General features: G+C 33.4%; 1 protein-coding gene across 5 annotated transcripts in view; it reads left to right on the top strand.

Annotated features, from left to right (window-relative positions):
* The window catches only part of LOC138134728 (LHFPL tetraspan subfamily member 6 protein-like), a 103,794-nt gene extending 95,372 nt beyond the window's left edge, over positions 1-8,422 (top strand). For 3 of the 5 annotated variants that reach the window (XM_069053182.1, XM_069053183.1, XM_069053186.1), the window contains exons 7-8: positions 92-164; positions 5,088-5,222. In XM_069053182.1, the coding sequence (XP_068909283.1) occupies positions 92-136 (45 nt within the window). In that variant the 3' untranslated portion in view covers positions 137-164; positions 5,088-5,222. Of the gene's footprint in view, positions 1-91; positions 165-5,087 lie in introns of all 5 variants that reach the window. The other 2 variants (XM_069053188.1, XM_069053187.1) reach the window with 2 other exon arrangements.
* Positions 8,423-16,968: the final 8,546 nt, after the last annotated feature.

Here is a 16,968-nt window from a genome sequence, read left to right as displayed (position 1 = left end):
AATCCTGACTGAAACCCAGGATTTATCTCATAATCTCTCGTTGTGTTCATTTTCAGCACCGTCTGAAAGCTTGTTTGCAAATTTATTCCAGGTGTGCTCCCGGAATCGTTATGCCGTAACGTCCACGCAGGAATAACTCGAGAAAATTCACATGAGCTGCTCCGGTATAGATTTAAAGACAATTTCCTTTAAGGAAACGATCAAATTTAGTTTTAAGTCTTGAGGGAAAACTCTGACCTGGAGAGCACTCCGAGCAACGGAAGTGATGATCTTCCTGACCTCAGTTCTCATTCCCAACGTGCAACTTATCGTGTGTCGATGGCGAAGGGATAGAAGCAGTAAACGATATTTTCTAGGAAATAGACAACCCACGGCTACACTTGGTTTCTCTAAAATATTGCGCTAACCCTATCTATTGTTGGCCTTGTTATATCGTCCTGAATTTATGGTTACGTACACACAGAAGGAAAATCCTGGAATCTCTTTATTTATGATAAAATTCAAATTATGGGATCCAGAGTTTGCGTCCGGGCTTTTCGGTAGCCAGATTCGTTTCCGTTCGAGTGGAGCAGCTGTTCTAAAAAAAATCTACGTAACAAGACTCTAATTACGAATCTGCCTCGCCTCGTTTCCCCAAAATCGAAGACAACATTTTTCTGTTTATTTTTGTAGGCTCCTAATCCCGTGCGATGTTCCTAATCCGATAAAATTTCATTTCATATAAGCATTCCCTCAAGGCTTACAAGGCACGACGGGAAGAGTGGAACGCTTAACTTAAGTGCACTTAATTGAATCTATTACTTACGTCTATTTGCTTAAGAGCGTGGAGGCGCTTATGAAATTTTCCACCATAACACGTCGTTCCTACCGCATTGCTCCAACTTCATTTATAACACTTTTTGTGGATTTTGTTCTCATTTCGGTTTCTATTTATTACGGTTTTTCCGTCCTAAAGCAAGTAAAATCTGAAAATCTGAATTTTTAACCTCGGGTCAAAAATTTAATTTGTTCGAAACAATTGTGTCTTTAAGGAATTTTTCTCCCAGCGTATTTCTTTTGTTGTAATTAAATTTAACTAAAGAAAAATGGAAGTGACAACTTCATCAAACATTACATCACCAGCCGGCGAGAAGAAAATAAATTGAAAACAAATACAAACAGTATTAACATCGAAAGAGGTAGTTCAACTCTCAATTCAGTACAAACAACTTTATTTAAATAGCCATTCAAATTGTGTAATCATGTAGCTTTCAATGTTGTTTCTGCAACAGTTTATTTACCTAACTTTCACAGTTGAAACGAATGTGTGGGACTTGTGAAGAAAAAGGAAAATAAATTGCCCAAATTGATCAAAAACTATTAAACTTTGCTGCACTATTAGTCTGTAAATACTCGTAGTGAACTAGAATTTTCACATTCCGTACAAGTTCATTTGGATTAAAATGATCTCGTGGACTAAATCAGCATTTCCAGTTTATTATGCCCAAATAAACTGTGTAACAGTTGTAAGGTGCGACGTATCTTCATCCTGGTAGAAAAAGTCTTTTCGCTGTGACAGTTTTGTTAAAGTTCGGCATTTTATTACTACATTATAATAATTAATACTTAGTTACAAAAACTCTAATTAAAAATAAAATCAAAAGCTGTTCTTCAACCACCAGCACACTGTCAACCACCAGTCAATTTCTTTGGGGTTGGATTATGTAGAATCTGTGGATTATTTTTCATCCGCAAAATATCCCTTTGTTTTATTTAGAGACCATTATTTTTTCAATTCCAATGCTGTTTACAGAAAAATGATATTGGGCGATGTTCGCTGATATTAAAAATTGAATCTTTTATAAAACAGAATTGTCCTTTCACGTTCTTTCATGTGAAAATATAATTTTAAAAGTAGTTTGTTGAAATTTTGCGGTGTAGATTTATATTCTAAATACGAATGGGATAAAAATCAAACTTTTTAATGTACTTTTATATAAAAAGAAGAAATTAATTCCCATGTCTGACGATTAATTTTTTTCGTAGCAGTTTTTAGTCCAATTTGAAATTCTCTTTAAATAAAAAATTTCATTAAAATTCCCGTTTTTAATCATCCTTCTATTAATAGCACTATATGTATTTGAGATTTTTTAGTTACATTTTTAAGTAAAAAATCGCTCAATTTCATAATTATGTTCCTGCTGGCGCAGCTTTTATAATTTACATGAATGTACGATATCTGGTACTCCGTGCAACGTATTCTCCTATCTCTCTAAAAAAATCTTTATTACTTTGATTTTCTCAGAAAACTGTTACTTACTTAGCAAACTTTTCTAGGGTATTTCACAATCTTTAGGCTTCACTTAATCGTTTAAAACCAAAAAACAACATTTCCTGACAAATACTTCAGCAACACATTTTTCTCCACACAATTGCTTATTTCTTACCGTGTTCAGCCTCAAAGACGCGAATTTGAGACTAGATTTCTAACATTCTAAAAAACTCTTTGTAATGTGGAGAATTCCCTACAACATTCTCGAGTATTCTGCAAATTTCTCACATATCCTGCAAGCTGTTTCCTAATGTTTATTCACATAGAAAAAAAATGTTCCCTTAGGAGTAACTTCAAGACTAATAAAAACCTCACAGCTGCAGACAGTGTCTTTTTTATTAATGCCAAATATCTACACCAAAAAAAAAAAATAAGAAAAAATAAAAAAAAAAAGTTTAATATTCTGTGATCGAGAGAATTTATAATCTAGTCAGCCTTAGAAATAACAAATAAAACTGCATGTTTTCTGCGATTGATATGCTTAATTGTGGCATCTAAAGTTATGTCATTTGAAGATTTTAACCTAAATACAGAATCTCGGTAGGTATCTCGTTGTGATTTGAACCACGGCTGCATACATGTTTACATGAAACGTCAACAAACAACTTCCTAACCTTACTTTCTCGTTTTCGTGGAGTTATTTATTCAGTACATATCAGTTCAATTTAATAAAATAAATCTCCTCGTAAAGGTTTGTTTCTACTTTTTATGATTTTATTTGACGATCTATTCAACTCAATCATCGATATTTCAAATATATATGGATAATATTCAAATTTATACCTCACAAAAAAAATTACACTGTGGAATAAAAATTAATCTACGAGTATACCAAGGGATAAATGTCTAATTAAAAATTTTAAAAAAATTACGCCTTATTTCACTTATTTACTGTTTTAAAACAGTTAAAGATTAGAAATTACTTGACACAAAGCTAAAAAATAAGTAAGCAAAACAAAACAATTCACAATTAGACATGTGCACATTTGGTGGATGCGCCGGGATAATTGATATTTGATGTCCTCGTGGTCATTTAGAACAAAAAACTTTCAGTTTATTTGACAATTATTGGTGCAGTTCAGTCACAAATATTGCCAAATTTAAACGATTTCCAATTTTCTTGATCACACATTTTCACAAAAATTTTTGTTAAAGGTTGAAAACACTAGTAAACCAACGAAGTAGATTTTTGGTGGATACGTGGGGCCAATTATATAATTCACAAATAAATTTACTGAACCATATTTCAATAAATTTAATAAATGAAAATTAAGCTATTGAACCAATATTATTAATTATAATTATATTAATTATTTACATTTTGAAACATCATATTATTCGATAGAAACTCAGATATAACAAAGTTGTTCAAATTTTAATCACTATATTCTGCATTGAACCAAATATTGGGTGATTCAAAATGATTGTGGCCAAGTATGGCAACTATGTACGAACATTTATGTGGCAACTGTGTGGGTAGGGTAGAGTTGACATTTCCTTGACAGTTCATAGTCGCGCAATTTTGTAAGTTGTCAAATCAATGTGTAATGGAATTGAAAAAATCAAATGCACGCTTATGAAATGTCATACAAATGTCAACTCTACCCCATTCACACAGTTGCCACATAAATTTTCGTACATAGTTGCCATACTTGGCCACAATCATTTTGAATCACCCAATATGTAACTACCTTTCCTAGTTGTTATGGAAGTTCAGCCAATAAATAAATTATACCATTCACATGCTAACATTGTAATTCCTGAAATGGGAAAAGTTTAAAACGCATTCAAACTTACTTAGCGTATTTAAAGGTAATAATTTAAGCAAACCACATCACTGTGGTCATTACAGAACATTCTAATCTAATTTACCCTTTAAGTGTTCGAAAATAAAAGTAATGCAATACACTTTTCGAAATTTTATAATTGTATAAAATCGAAGCTTTCCACAGTCAAGTTTCTGGCCGAAAGTTTTGCTAAAAAACAGATGGAAAAAAAGTGAATCTAATAAGAAAAAAATTGTTATTTACAATGAGTATTGTAATTGTGTCATTTTAGGAAAATTGTAACCGTCGAGTATCGTAATATGAATTTACAATACCAATATCGTTTTATCTATTATCGCAAGAAATAATTGTTTAAACAGGAAAAAATAATATCAAAAAACCAAAGAGGTAGGCTGAAGGCATTTTTATTACTGTCATGCTTCTGTCACCATAGACGATATACACTATACAGACCAAGAAAACGTTTCCTTAGACATCAAGATTGCAGCAAATGTGGCAATTGCAACTTCGAAAAGAGTGAAATCACGACAAAATTTCACCTTATATTTTGCCTGAGTAAAGTATCACTTTACCACACTAGTGCAGTAAAGCATGCCATTATGACATTCAAATGTATGTATATTATAAAGTTTGACATTATGTATTGATACGAAACAAAGATTATTTTTTTAATGTTAACGTTTTTAGAGCAATGTCAAAGCTACAAGAAGATTCAATATTGAAATAAAATTTGAAAGTAATCGCAGCTTTATTTTGAACATTTTCGCCGCTCTATGAAATAAATATAAGGAAGAAATCAAAAACGCGAAACCTTCCTAGGCCCTTAAGTGCGAATTTAGGGCCTATCGGTGGCGTTGAAATTCCGAAGGTAGAATTTCGTCACCCCGACTCGGCAGCCGACTCCATTCATAATTCACGCAGCAACGTGTCGCATTACAAGCCTTTGAAAGAGTCGTCGAACGAATCTAACGTTGTCCTCCTATTTGTAGGTGAAAGCCGGTTCGTTTCGGATCTGAGTGTACAGCGTCGGGATGCTCTCCAACAGCGCGTAGCGTTTCGGCTGGCGCACCCGACACCGACGTCAAGACCATCGACGACGGCGGCGACGACACCTGAAACGGCGATCGTCGTCCAGGAGTTCGTGCAATCAGCAACTGTGAACGTGCCGTTTTCACCCATCATCAACGACGTGAACGATTCCAACAGCGTCGTTGTCAAAGATTTGCCCAAGTGTCTGATGAAATCGGACGGAAGTGTTTTCGATTAAATAACAGCTCGAGCGTTTTACATTAATAATCTCATTTGCACCCAATATCGTCCTCCGAACTTCGCGAAAATTTAATTAAAACACGTGCAGGGGAATATCGCAATAATAAATTGCGACGGTTCCGGATTCGCCCGGAAATACACTACACCCCGTGTAATTATTGACTCGGAGTTAAAAACTCGTCGCGGGGTTGACGCTGAGAACGTTTTGCCCTGTTCTGTGTTTGGCGGATCCTCTTTTCTTCCTCCTTATCTTTTTGCATGTACTGTGTCTAAAATAAAACCAAGAATTTATTCGACTCCAGTTCCGACCTTTGTGATTTTTATCGATGTTGAAATTTATTACCGGATTTTTTCGTTTCGTTAAAAACAGACATGTTTTGATTTATTCCGCAGTCACATTTTCTTTTTTTAAATACGCTACGTCGAAAGAGACAGTTTGCCAGAAAACTTTCTAAAAAGGGGAACGTGAACGACCGAACACACTCTATTGTATAGAAAAGCAACCCGTTTCGATCATTAAATCGACATCATCACGACATAATTTACTAGAATTGGTCATTTTTGTTCGATGGTGATCGATCACCGGTCAGAAGAGTTACTGAAGGGTGCGTTTTGTTAGTCACGTCAGATATCAGAAAAAAAAAATCGATTCAGAAGCAAACAAGTCCTTACATGTTAGCCGCACATTTCATTAATCTGAGACGTGTTAAACAATTACTGTTTAAGATATCTACACTGCCTAATGTGAATATTCAAAATTATACCTCACAAAAATTTAAACTGCACTGTGGAAGCTTTGATAAAAAAAAATGAATCTACATTAAAAAACAAATTTTTAATTAAAATTTTGAATAAAAAAAAATCACTTCTCGTTTCATTTAGATAATGGTTTAAAAAAGTTAAATGCTAGAAATTACTCTGCATAAATCAAAAACTATAACTTTACTAAAATAAAAAAAATAATCTATATGAAACAAATATTTAATAAAAATTTAAAAAAAAAATTGATATCTCATTTCACTTAGTTAATGTCTTGCAAAAGTTAAATACTAATTACTCTACACAAAACTAAAAAATAAAACTTTACTTAACTTAAGTAAGTTAAATATAAGCGCAATAAGACATGCTCATTTTTGGTGGATGCGCCGGGATAATTCTAATTAGTTTAATTTAATTTATTATTATCAACAAACTTGTAAGTATATGTTAATTTATAAAATTACTAATAATTTTAATTTATTTAACGTAAAATAAATCAACATAAATATTATGCTTCTCTTGATAGTTTTTTAAATTTAATTTAATTTAAAAATAGTCATTAGTTAACGTATATTTATTTTAATCTTTTGATAATTATATTTATTCAGGATAACAAGCGTCGTTTCGTGTATGAGTTAAAATATTCAATAAATAAATTATACGCTGATACAATAAGTTTCACGTGACCCAAAGTGAGAAAGTTTAAAACTGTCAACGTCACATCAAAACCTACACAATATTCTGCCCACGTTGGTTAAGCGACATTCATCATCTTTCGTGTTAATAATTTAAATAAATTACAACTTTAGTTATGAACATCACTTACAATAAAACACAAGATCTAATATCTAATCCAAGTTTCCTACAAATGGTGTTAACAACAAAATTTTGACACAACATACGCATCTTTTAAAAATTAAAATTATACAAAGTGTCTATAAAAGAACGTATGTCAGGAGTTCTGTGCAATTCGAATGTATTTGATTTTTGCCGTTCTGTAGCATATTGTGGTACCAAATAGAAAAACAGAGGTTATGTAAGTCCATTAATGACAGGTTATTAATAAGACTTGTAATAAGAAAAATAATTAGAGTATAGAAAAACTTAAGAAAAACACAAGCAAAACACCTAAGAAGTCGAACTCACAACGCTAACATTTAATGATTTTGCATTTGACATCTGATTTGACAGTTCTAACGGCTCGACATATTTCGACGCAATAAAATATATATAATAGAGCCTCACAATTCCACAGGACTCTTGATATACGTTTTTATAGACACTTTGTAAAATGATTATTTGTAGAGACCAAATGTAATTATTTAGGATTTTTGTAGAAAAGAATTAGAGTTGTTCACTGCCAGTAGATATACTCAAAGAATTATTTTTAAAATGTTAAAAGATAAAGGAGATTAGTAATGACATGACCAACCTCTCGGCAAATCAATTATGTAATTATCTGTTGATTAAATTTTGCATATCACAAAAACAACAAAAACAATTAAAAATAAATTACTTGTGTGTAATGTTTTTTGTACAATTTGTTAATATGTATAACCTGATTGGATGTTTGCCCTTCTGAAAATTTTATTGTTTTCTGTTTGCCAATCGGTCGACAACATTTGAACCAACACAGAACAGTCCATTTCTCGTTGTTTATGTATAACACAAAACGTTTCCAGCACCGCACGAGACATAAAATTGCATTTTTTATAAATGAATAATGAAATAACAGCACGATTGTGCATCAAAAATCAAAAACAGAATACTACAATTTAATATTAAATGACCGTTTTGTCGCAAAATCGAGTCGTTTGTTTGACAAACTTTCATTTAACGACATTTTAAATGTGCTTTTTAACAACTTAATTGCCTTTCCCCTGTAAAACTGAATTGATTGCGTAGTTATGGCGGATATTCGTTTATTCTGTCGATTCCGTTTGATTGTGTGTGTACCTACTGCCGTAATCAAATACGTAAATCAAAATTCTAAAAGCGATTGAATTAAAAAAGTGTATTATTTAAATCAAATCAACGACGGAAGCGAAGTAACGAAATGTTTTGTTGGATTGCTTTACTAGTTTATAATTGGTTCGGCTGTTGAACTTGACAAGTGCAAACGAGAATTTAAACATCACATCATATCCAAAGACTGAACCAGTGTTAAATTTGTTACTACTTCAGAATAAATATAGCTTTAACTAATTAAAAATTTATTACTTATGTGTTAGATTTAAATATTTTATTATTTATTATTTGTATCATTACTACTGGAATATAATTTTTTTTTTCAGAACGATCTTTGAATTGTCCCTCTCTTTTGTAATTCAAGCGACAAGAAGATCTCCCAGAATTAAGTTCCTTTTATTATGCTATGCAAATGTAATTTTCTACGAAGGAATTATTTGCTACTGTGTTGGTCTTTTTAATTTCTCTTCCACGACATTGCAAATTGATTGCAAAAGATATGGAAATGCAATTCTCAATCGCACTGCAACTCTTGCAGTTTCTATTTTTCTTCGAAACTTATTTATAAATTCAGAAACACAACAGACATTTAACAATGACACTTCTAAAATAATTTCCACATAAAACTCATCAGCTCATCAATATCATTTAAGGCGATTTCGCAAGAACGTTCAATCAATTTGTTAACAATCGTATTTTCAATTGCAACTGACTTTAAATTGACATAAATTCCTCAAGATTACTAACGATTTATATCTAAGCATGTACTTTATGGCTGGATATTTTACTGCTTCGAAATAAATTTGAACATCAGAAACTGTGCTGTAGAGATATAGGATTGTTTTATAGGACTCTGAACGATAACCCAGGACACCAATTTATTACAGGTAGAATGCATCGACCTGAGATGGGAACATCAAATCATTTACTTTATTATTTAAGTGAAGTAGATAAGATAACCAAAACAAACATAAATGAAAAAATTGTAGTAAAGTTGGAAGTAAAAGTTTGAATGAATGAAACTTATTGAATGAAATTCCTTTGCTGGTTGCAAAGGAATTTCATTCAATCAAACCGATAAGTCAAATTTTGCTTATCCCATGGTAATTAAAAAGCAATTGTAACTGATAAAAATTGGTTGTTTTTTAAAAATATTTCTCCTTTTTAATGCTTATCTTGATTTCATTTTACTCTCTTTCAAAGCTCTTCTTCTCAGAAAATGTTTCTTATGTTTTTAAAATGTCAAAATTGAAAAAAGTCGTCAGTAAGATCTCCAATAAAAATGTGAGTGTACTGAATGTTTTGAAAGACTTCTTTGATGTGTCCATTAAACATTATCTGCGTTATTTTATCAGTTTTATTTTATAAACTGCAATTAGTGCCTGGTGAGCAACTTCGGTCGGGAAGTTTTTAAATGTTTATATCTCACTGATTTGTTTCCAACTTAGATAATTTATGAAGGATTTGCTATTTTACACGAAATTAATTGGAAGAAAGTTGGTGTAAAACCACCCGGGAAAAGCTTCGGAAGAATTTTAATAAAAATAAATATTTTATCTCGAGATTAAATTATATCTTTAAAAGAAGTTTTCAAGAGCATTTATTTAACGCCACCCTCGCCACTTATAAAACTTGAACCATTAATTTCAGAATAAATACTGTAAAATCAACAACAAGCACAAATTACCATAAGCTTAGGTAAACTCATCTCGGCTAAGCGAAGCGATGTGAGACCTTTTAAATCAACCAGAATTAGTTGAGTCAACAAGAGTCGTCAACAGAGCCCTATGCGCATTTTTTTTAAATTCGAAACACGCAACCTATATGCAGTAAACATATTTCGAATGATTTTTCACACCGTAAACGGAATTGTTTCATTTCGCGATCGCGGGAGTTATTCGTGAGCAAAAAATAAGAAACTCCGGTTATTGCCGCCCTTAATTTTCTTTTTCCTTTTGTTGAAGTAAAACAAAAAATATATGAATATTTTTGCACAAAGCGGCTGACAGGTCCAGGTTTGTTTCCTTTAAAATCAATCTTTTGGGCAACAAATTGCGAGTCTTATACAGGGTGGGACTCGAGGCTCGCCGGAGAAAGGGACCGGGGATTATTCGAGCCTCTTCCAGAGGAGCACAACAGGGCATAAAGCCGAACCGGGAGCATTCGGGCGTAAAGAGCCTATAACTGAGGAAGCCCGATAACCACATATAGGCCACCCTTCGAGATTGCATTATAAAATTTGAATAAGTTTTTAAAACACGCAATAATAGATAAAGCCCCGTACAGCAATCGGCACGATCCCATTGTGGCCTGTATTTTATCCCTGTTGTTCAGTTAATCCCGGTCGCAATCCATGTTATCATTTAATTGCGTTGTCGCCGCTGGCGGTTATTTGCAACACAATCTCCATTCTCCATTAAATTGCATAGAATGACGATAAATTCATATTATCGGAATTATTTCAAGGACGCATTAACAGCTCGACCCGCCAAAGGAATTATTCGGAAGTCGGCCTCCGAATATTACTTCAATTTTTCTCTAACAGCCTGGGGAAATACGTCTCAAGAAATGGGGATATAAAACACATTGGTATTTCACATCGCGTACAATAATGTATTTCTGATGAAGTCTGTCCTGTCGTGCGAGTAATGACTTTGTTACACGTGCGGGAGATTTTCAAAGTTGAGGAGCTTATGTGCCAGCTGCCGGGAAAGCTAATTAAAGCTATAGATTAGCAGAATTATGATATATGATGCCATATTTATAAGAATTATATTTTGTGAGCTGCCCGCAGCGGGGCAGATTGCCCTTTCAAAATATGGAATATGACCTAATAACGCGTTGAAAAAAATTGTGTCACGCCAGCCAGTCTCATATCACAAGCGATATAACTTATAGTTGATTTTTTTTAATAAACAATTATCAAAACGTTGTCTTGTTGGTATGAGCCAAACTGTGATTTTCATGATAATACGATTGGTCACATTGAGTGTCAACATTTTTTTACGTAACTGAGCCTGCGCCCTAACGAGCGAGAGTTTATTTCAAATTCGAAAAGGTTTCTCCTGATTTCTCATTAAATTTGTTTTGAAAATGAATTCACGGAAGAAAGGTACGGGAAGTGAAGTGAACATAACCTTAACCATGATTTGGTGTCAAATTTTTATACAGCTGGTCCACATGTCCAAATTTTAGGGTGGTACAGTATGGTTTTTTACTTCATTTTGACACTGACAATTGTTTATTAAAAAAATTTCACTTATATGTAAGAACAACAAAAATATTTTTGTAAAAATTCAATGTTAATGACAAATGGTGAAGAGTTGTTCTGTGTTGTAATATTTGGGCGTAAGAAGAAAATTTGTTCCAGGCTGTTCGTAATTTAGATTTTGAAAATGTTATTGTAAGCATGGGTGTCAGCTATTATAACGTGTAACAATTTAATTTAATGGGAAAAGTTTTTAGCGTAAAATCTGAAACCGTTGGAATTATAAATCTTGACCGACTCTTTGTGATTGGATCATAATAGGAAAATCAGTTGGAACAATTCAAATCGGATTGGAGAATACCGTGAAAAGAGGGAATTAGTGAAGTTCTATAAATTGGAAAATGGATAGTTTTAGAAGAGTTTGCTTCTAAGATCGTAAAGATTCGCGTTTGAGTTTTGCGTTAAGTTCGCATTACGTTTGTTTCATTGTATCAGTGTGCATAAATATATTGTTAATAGTTGGTGTTTGGTTTTGATATTATCCTGACAAAATCTGTCCTTTTGGCTCCATCTTCCCAACAAAAGAAATAAGTCATCTTGAGAAGAGAAGACATTGACATGAAGCTAACGAGTTCTTTCTTGATACGTGTTAAGTAGGTACTTGTTTTATGACCTACAGATCACTTCACATTAAGTTTGTATTAGGATCGCATAAAAATGCAGAGGTGTTTAATTCTTAACAGCTGTTACTTCAATTCTTTGCGAAAGAAACAGAGAAAGTTAGTACTACTATCACATGAAAGCGAAGCGTTCATAGTTGTCTAAAGATGAACTGTCACATAAATCTTGAAAATGAAACAGGAGACTAGTATCAGGAACACATAAAAGTGATGGAGACTTAACTGTCTTAACGCCTATCAAAATATTTAATATTACTTCAAGAATCAGGCAGGAGGTCTTTATTAGGATCACATGAAATCAAACAGGTCTTTTCCAGGTTGTTACTTTATCTTTCGTCTGTAGTTTAAAACTAAAGATAATCTACAAAACAATATCGCCAACTCATCATTATTGTTTCGTAATATGCCAGTTTTTATAAAACACAACAGATATTGGGTTGCACTGCACAATAATTAATTCAGACTAACTTAAAATAAGAAAACAAGAGTTAATTTAATTATTAATTTAAAATTATCTAAGAATTTACATTGTATATAAAAATACACAGACAATATTTTGCCAGATACTTATCTAATTACTTCTATGTCATGATAAAATATATAATTGTATTTTTGATACTAATCTTATTAGAGCGAGCAATCAGAAATGAGAATGAAATAAAATACACGTGTGGTAAAAAAGTTATGTAGCAAAAACTCTAGAAAAATGTAATATTTAATGCAATCCATTTTTTAGACCATCCTGAAACTCTTTTACAGACGGACGAATAAAACGCGCTGAAGACTCCACACTAAAGTACATTTAATTTTTTAGTCGTTTCATTTATAAACCCACGTACCTCTATGGTTTACGAGCCACTCACACCTTGATAAAATAAAAAGTAACATTTGGTACAGTAAGCATTTATCTCTTGAATATCGCCTCACCCTCTATATCTGACCGTAATAAAATTTAATATTAGCTCCTGACAGGAACGAGCAACTCGTCATAAAACCGCGGTTACACATAATTTTACTCGAAATCGGATTTTACCTTTTTGCGGAAACGATTCCTCCCTTATTAAGACCCGATTCGACCCCGATCTGGCCGCACGAAAAACGTAGCAACCTCCCCGATACAAAATATTATGATTCAATTAAGGTTTACTGCACATTCTTGTCGAAAAACCTCAGGAAATAAGCTGCCTTCAAGCGGGCCGTTACCTTTGCGCGAAAAACGATTTTCTACTTATCATCGCTCCTTAAATTTACAGATATTCCTTTTACAACTTTTCCTCTGCGAGAATTTTTAAGTGGAACTCGTTAGGTCGGTATCGAATGTCCGCTTGTTACTCGAACTGTATACAGTTGCTCAAAGGGCCAACTTTTGGCTGCCGCCGCCGTTTTTCACGCATACGCTTCAAAACGAGAAAGTGTAAAACGATATTTGCCGCCGCTCCCGGCGAGAGAGAGGGGTCGCGGTTACTCGAACGAACGCCTCTTTTTCATCCACTTCTTTGAATTTGCCTAATTTCTTTTAAAATATAGCAGCAGGAATTGTACATAAACAAATTTTATCGACGGGTATCTGCCAGTCAGCTGGTATGAATACTAAAGTGGAGGTCCTCCATAAAAGCGAATGGTCCTGTTTTGAATTTGTGGGTCGCGTAAAATCTCGTATGCATCAGTTTTATTGTGTTTTCGCTCAAAAACTAGATGTTACAACGATACGGTAACGCCACATGAAGGGGGTAAATAGTCACTTGAAAATCATTTCGGCAGATGGTCGTATAATCTTCGTGGGGACCTGATGGCTCAAGATAAGTGCAGATCTGGAGGTACTGGAGCATCATGAGCTTATAAAAAAAAGGATATTAGCAATCAATAAAATAATATAGACCCAACGATCGTCATCATGACCGGAAATTTCTCGCAATATAAATACCATAGATATTAGGATAAAGCTTCGACAGGTAATTCCCGTAATATAAATACCATAGATATTAGGTTAGTCTTCTAGATAGTACCGATTCAATTAGCTCAATTGCACACGGAAAATTCCCTGGCTGTGATTCATTTAATCAGTCAAGTCATTTTAAAATAATAAACGCATACAGCATTTTTTCTATTATCGTTAAAGTTTAGGTATTTTTAGAGTTATCGTCGCACGTCAGAAATATTACTGACCAATATAGATCAACCTTGACACACCTTTTATTGGTGTGAAAAATATTTCACAATGGAAAGTATAGTCTTCAACTGGCATATAATGGCTATTATTCAATCTGACGATTCCACCACTCGCCTACGGCTCGTGTTGAAATTTTCGTCCTCTTGAATAATAGTCATCATTATACGCTCATTGAAGAATGTAGAAATGAGCAAATGATTTCGCATATTTGAATAATGTAATTTAACGCAACAAAATAGATCTAAAACAAAGAAAAAAACAAAATATCGTACTTGGAATGTCAGTTCCTAAAATTTGAATTTGAGAGAAGAAAACATCAAATTAATTTTCATGCCGATCATATAAGGGTGAAAACTGAGAGTAGTACTGCAAAAGAAAAGGAACAAAAAAATTAAGAAGTACATAATTTGTTTTATGGCAACGCGTTTTGTTTCCTCCAATTTATTCCTTATTGACCTTATCCTTCTAATTCTAGCTCTGTTACAGATATTTCACTAACAAGTAAGGTTGGTTTGCTCTAACCCCGAACTATCACGTGAAAACCTCGTGACTACTCCAGTGGTTCGCCGCGCCAACTATACAGCATCTTATTCGCCTTCATTCTTTTTTCATCATTTTAAAAATGTATACAACAAAACGAAATGAGTAATACTTTCTATGTAAACAAGCAAGTTATTTTGTGCAAAAAATATTATAGGGTTTTATTTTAATATTTTTAGATTATCAATGACCTCCTGTGGAGCGTAAGAAACAAAAATTTTTGCTAGTGGATTTTTTTCGCTGTCCTAATTTTTGAGATAAATTGAAAAACGATTCCCAAAGGATGATTTCATCTCCTAAATGTATATCTCAGCGTTCCGGGGGTACAATAAAGTAACCTTCGTTATAAATGTGATTATCTTAATTTTGTGTACTAAGAAAATGACGCGAATTTATACGGAAAAATGTAGAAAGTACAAATAAGAGGGATAAAGGTAGCGATAACTTGTGTTCACTCAAACAAGATTAGGATGATTGATTAGATAGGTATTTATTACGGTTTTCGAGAACTAGAGGAAGTTTCTGACGTCACCACCTCTAATTAGGTTATAAACTACTTCTTCAAGAAAAATGTATTAATTAGTCGTCAAGAATATTTAACTGAAATTGATTCATTATCAATAATCAATTTTTGAAAATATTTACGATCCATATGCCATCAATTCTTCAATAAAAAAAAACGATGTTGAGAGAAAAAAATATTTTAAAGAGATTCTTTCTCTTGGTATTTCTCTCCGAAATGAATATGTAAATAATTTTAGTGGGACTGGAATCGGTTAGCTAAGAAATCTTAAATACCGTGAAAAAAAGTATTCTTGGACTAAGAGATTAAAAACTTTGTGCAGGATGTCTTTAAAGAAAACCTATGGAAAACTATTTCGAGTTACTTTATGGAGTATGAAATCATTCTCAAAAATGTGAATCTGCCAACCCTGACCCGATTCCAAGTGCCTGTTGAAATCGATCGTAAAGATGTAACATTTTCAGATGCGGCATCAAGATGTTTGCAATGTAGAAAAGTAAATAAGACGAAGGTGTGAATTATCGGTGTGACCTAATTGCATTTTCGCACCTCACCGAATAATTCGAGCAGCCCTGATTCGAGTAACAACGAATTAAGAGCAAATTGTTAGGATTAGATCTCTCGGATCAGCGAATATCAAATCATTTATTGACGAATACGTTCCACCCAGCTCCAATAAATTTTATTCCTGATTTGATATTCTATAAAGTGATTTTACAAAGAGGAGAGGTCGTAAAAAGCGAGGCACAAATAAATAAATCCTTGTCAAAACAAATACCTAAATCATCGATCATTACATCTAGATTATTCGGTTGCGAGTTCGTCGGTCATTATTCGAAAATTCGCCAAAAGAACGTTCACATCCAGGTTCCCGAGGGAACTATTTCCGAGCCACTTAAAAAACTACAAAATAGTAGGTAATCGAATCGGAGACAAAATCCTGCAAAGGAAGTGTTCACGATTGCAGCTGTAACACGGTCATTTCCACCGACACTTCTCTTTGCGAAGCTCACATTGTGAACGTTAAGTTAAATAAAGTTTTGAATTGAATTTAATGTTGTTTGTTTGGCGAGAAACACGTGTCTTTGTGATACTGCGACTATCTCCACTTTTATGTGACTTTTATTTCATTTACATTTTTTAAACCAACAACAGTGGAGTCGAGTGGAGCGTTTTGTTTATAAAATGTGTTTATGGACGTGCAATTCTGATTTGCATGGGAGCTTTTAGGCAAATTCTCCAAAAAAAATAAAAGCCGCTTTTAGTACAAGAGCAAAGATAAAATTTAACCATTCTATAAAAATAAAAATGAGCTTTTCTTCTAATGAAGCGATAAAGAATATAATTTTGCAAATGACTTCGAACAGATCAATAAAAACATTTTATTAGGTTGCGTCGGCCTCCCTTGTAGGGCATTAACGCCCCCAACCCGATGCAAACGCAGCGCAAGCTAAACTTTTTTATTTTATTTCCGCCATTGATTTATAAATCCAATGTGTGTTGCTTGTCACATTTCTTGTCAAGTGTAAACCTGGAGCATTTTCGTGTTTGCGAAATCCTCCAGACGGGGGTTTACATCCTTCTCTCGCAAAACCAACCAAACGAGACTTACATCGAGCGGGACTCCCTTCTAATTGGCGCCTTTTTACAAATTTCGCCGACAACGATTCGGTGTGCACCTCCATTTAAATCCCTTATCGCCCTATTTATAGGCGATAACTTTTGAAACAGCCGACGATGAGCGATTATGTCA

This window comes from Tenebrio molitor, chromosome 7 (assembly GCF_963966145.1).
Source record: "Tenebrio molitor chromosome 7, icTenMoli1.1, whole genome shotgun sequence".
In the NCBI taxonomy this organism is placed as follows: domain Eukaryota; kingdom Metazoa; phylum Arthropoda; class Insecta; order Coleoptera; family Tenebrionidae; genus Tenebrio; species Tenebrio molitor.
This window is presented reverse-complemented; position numbering and strand designations above follow the sequence as displayed.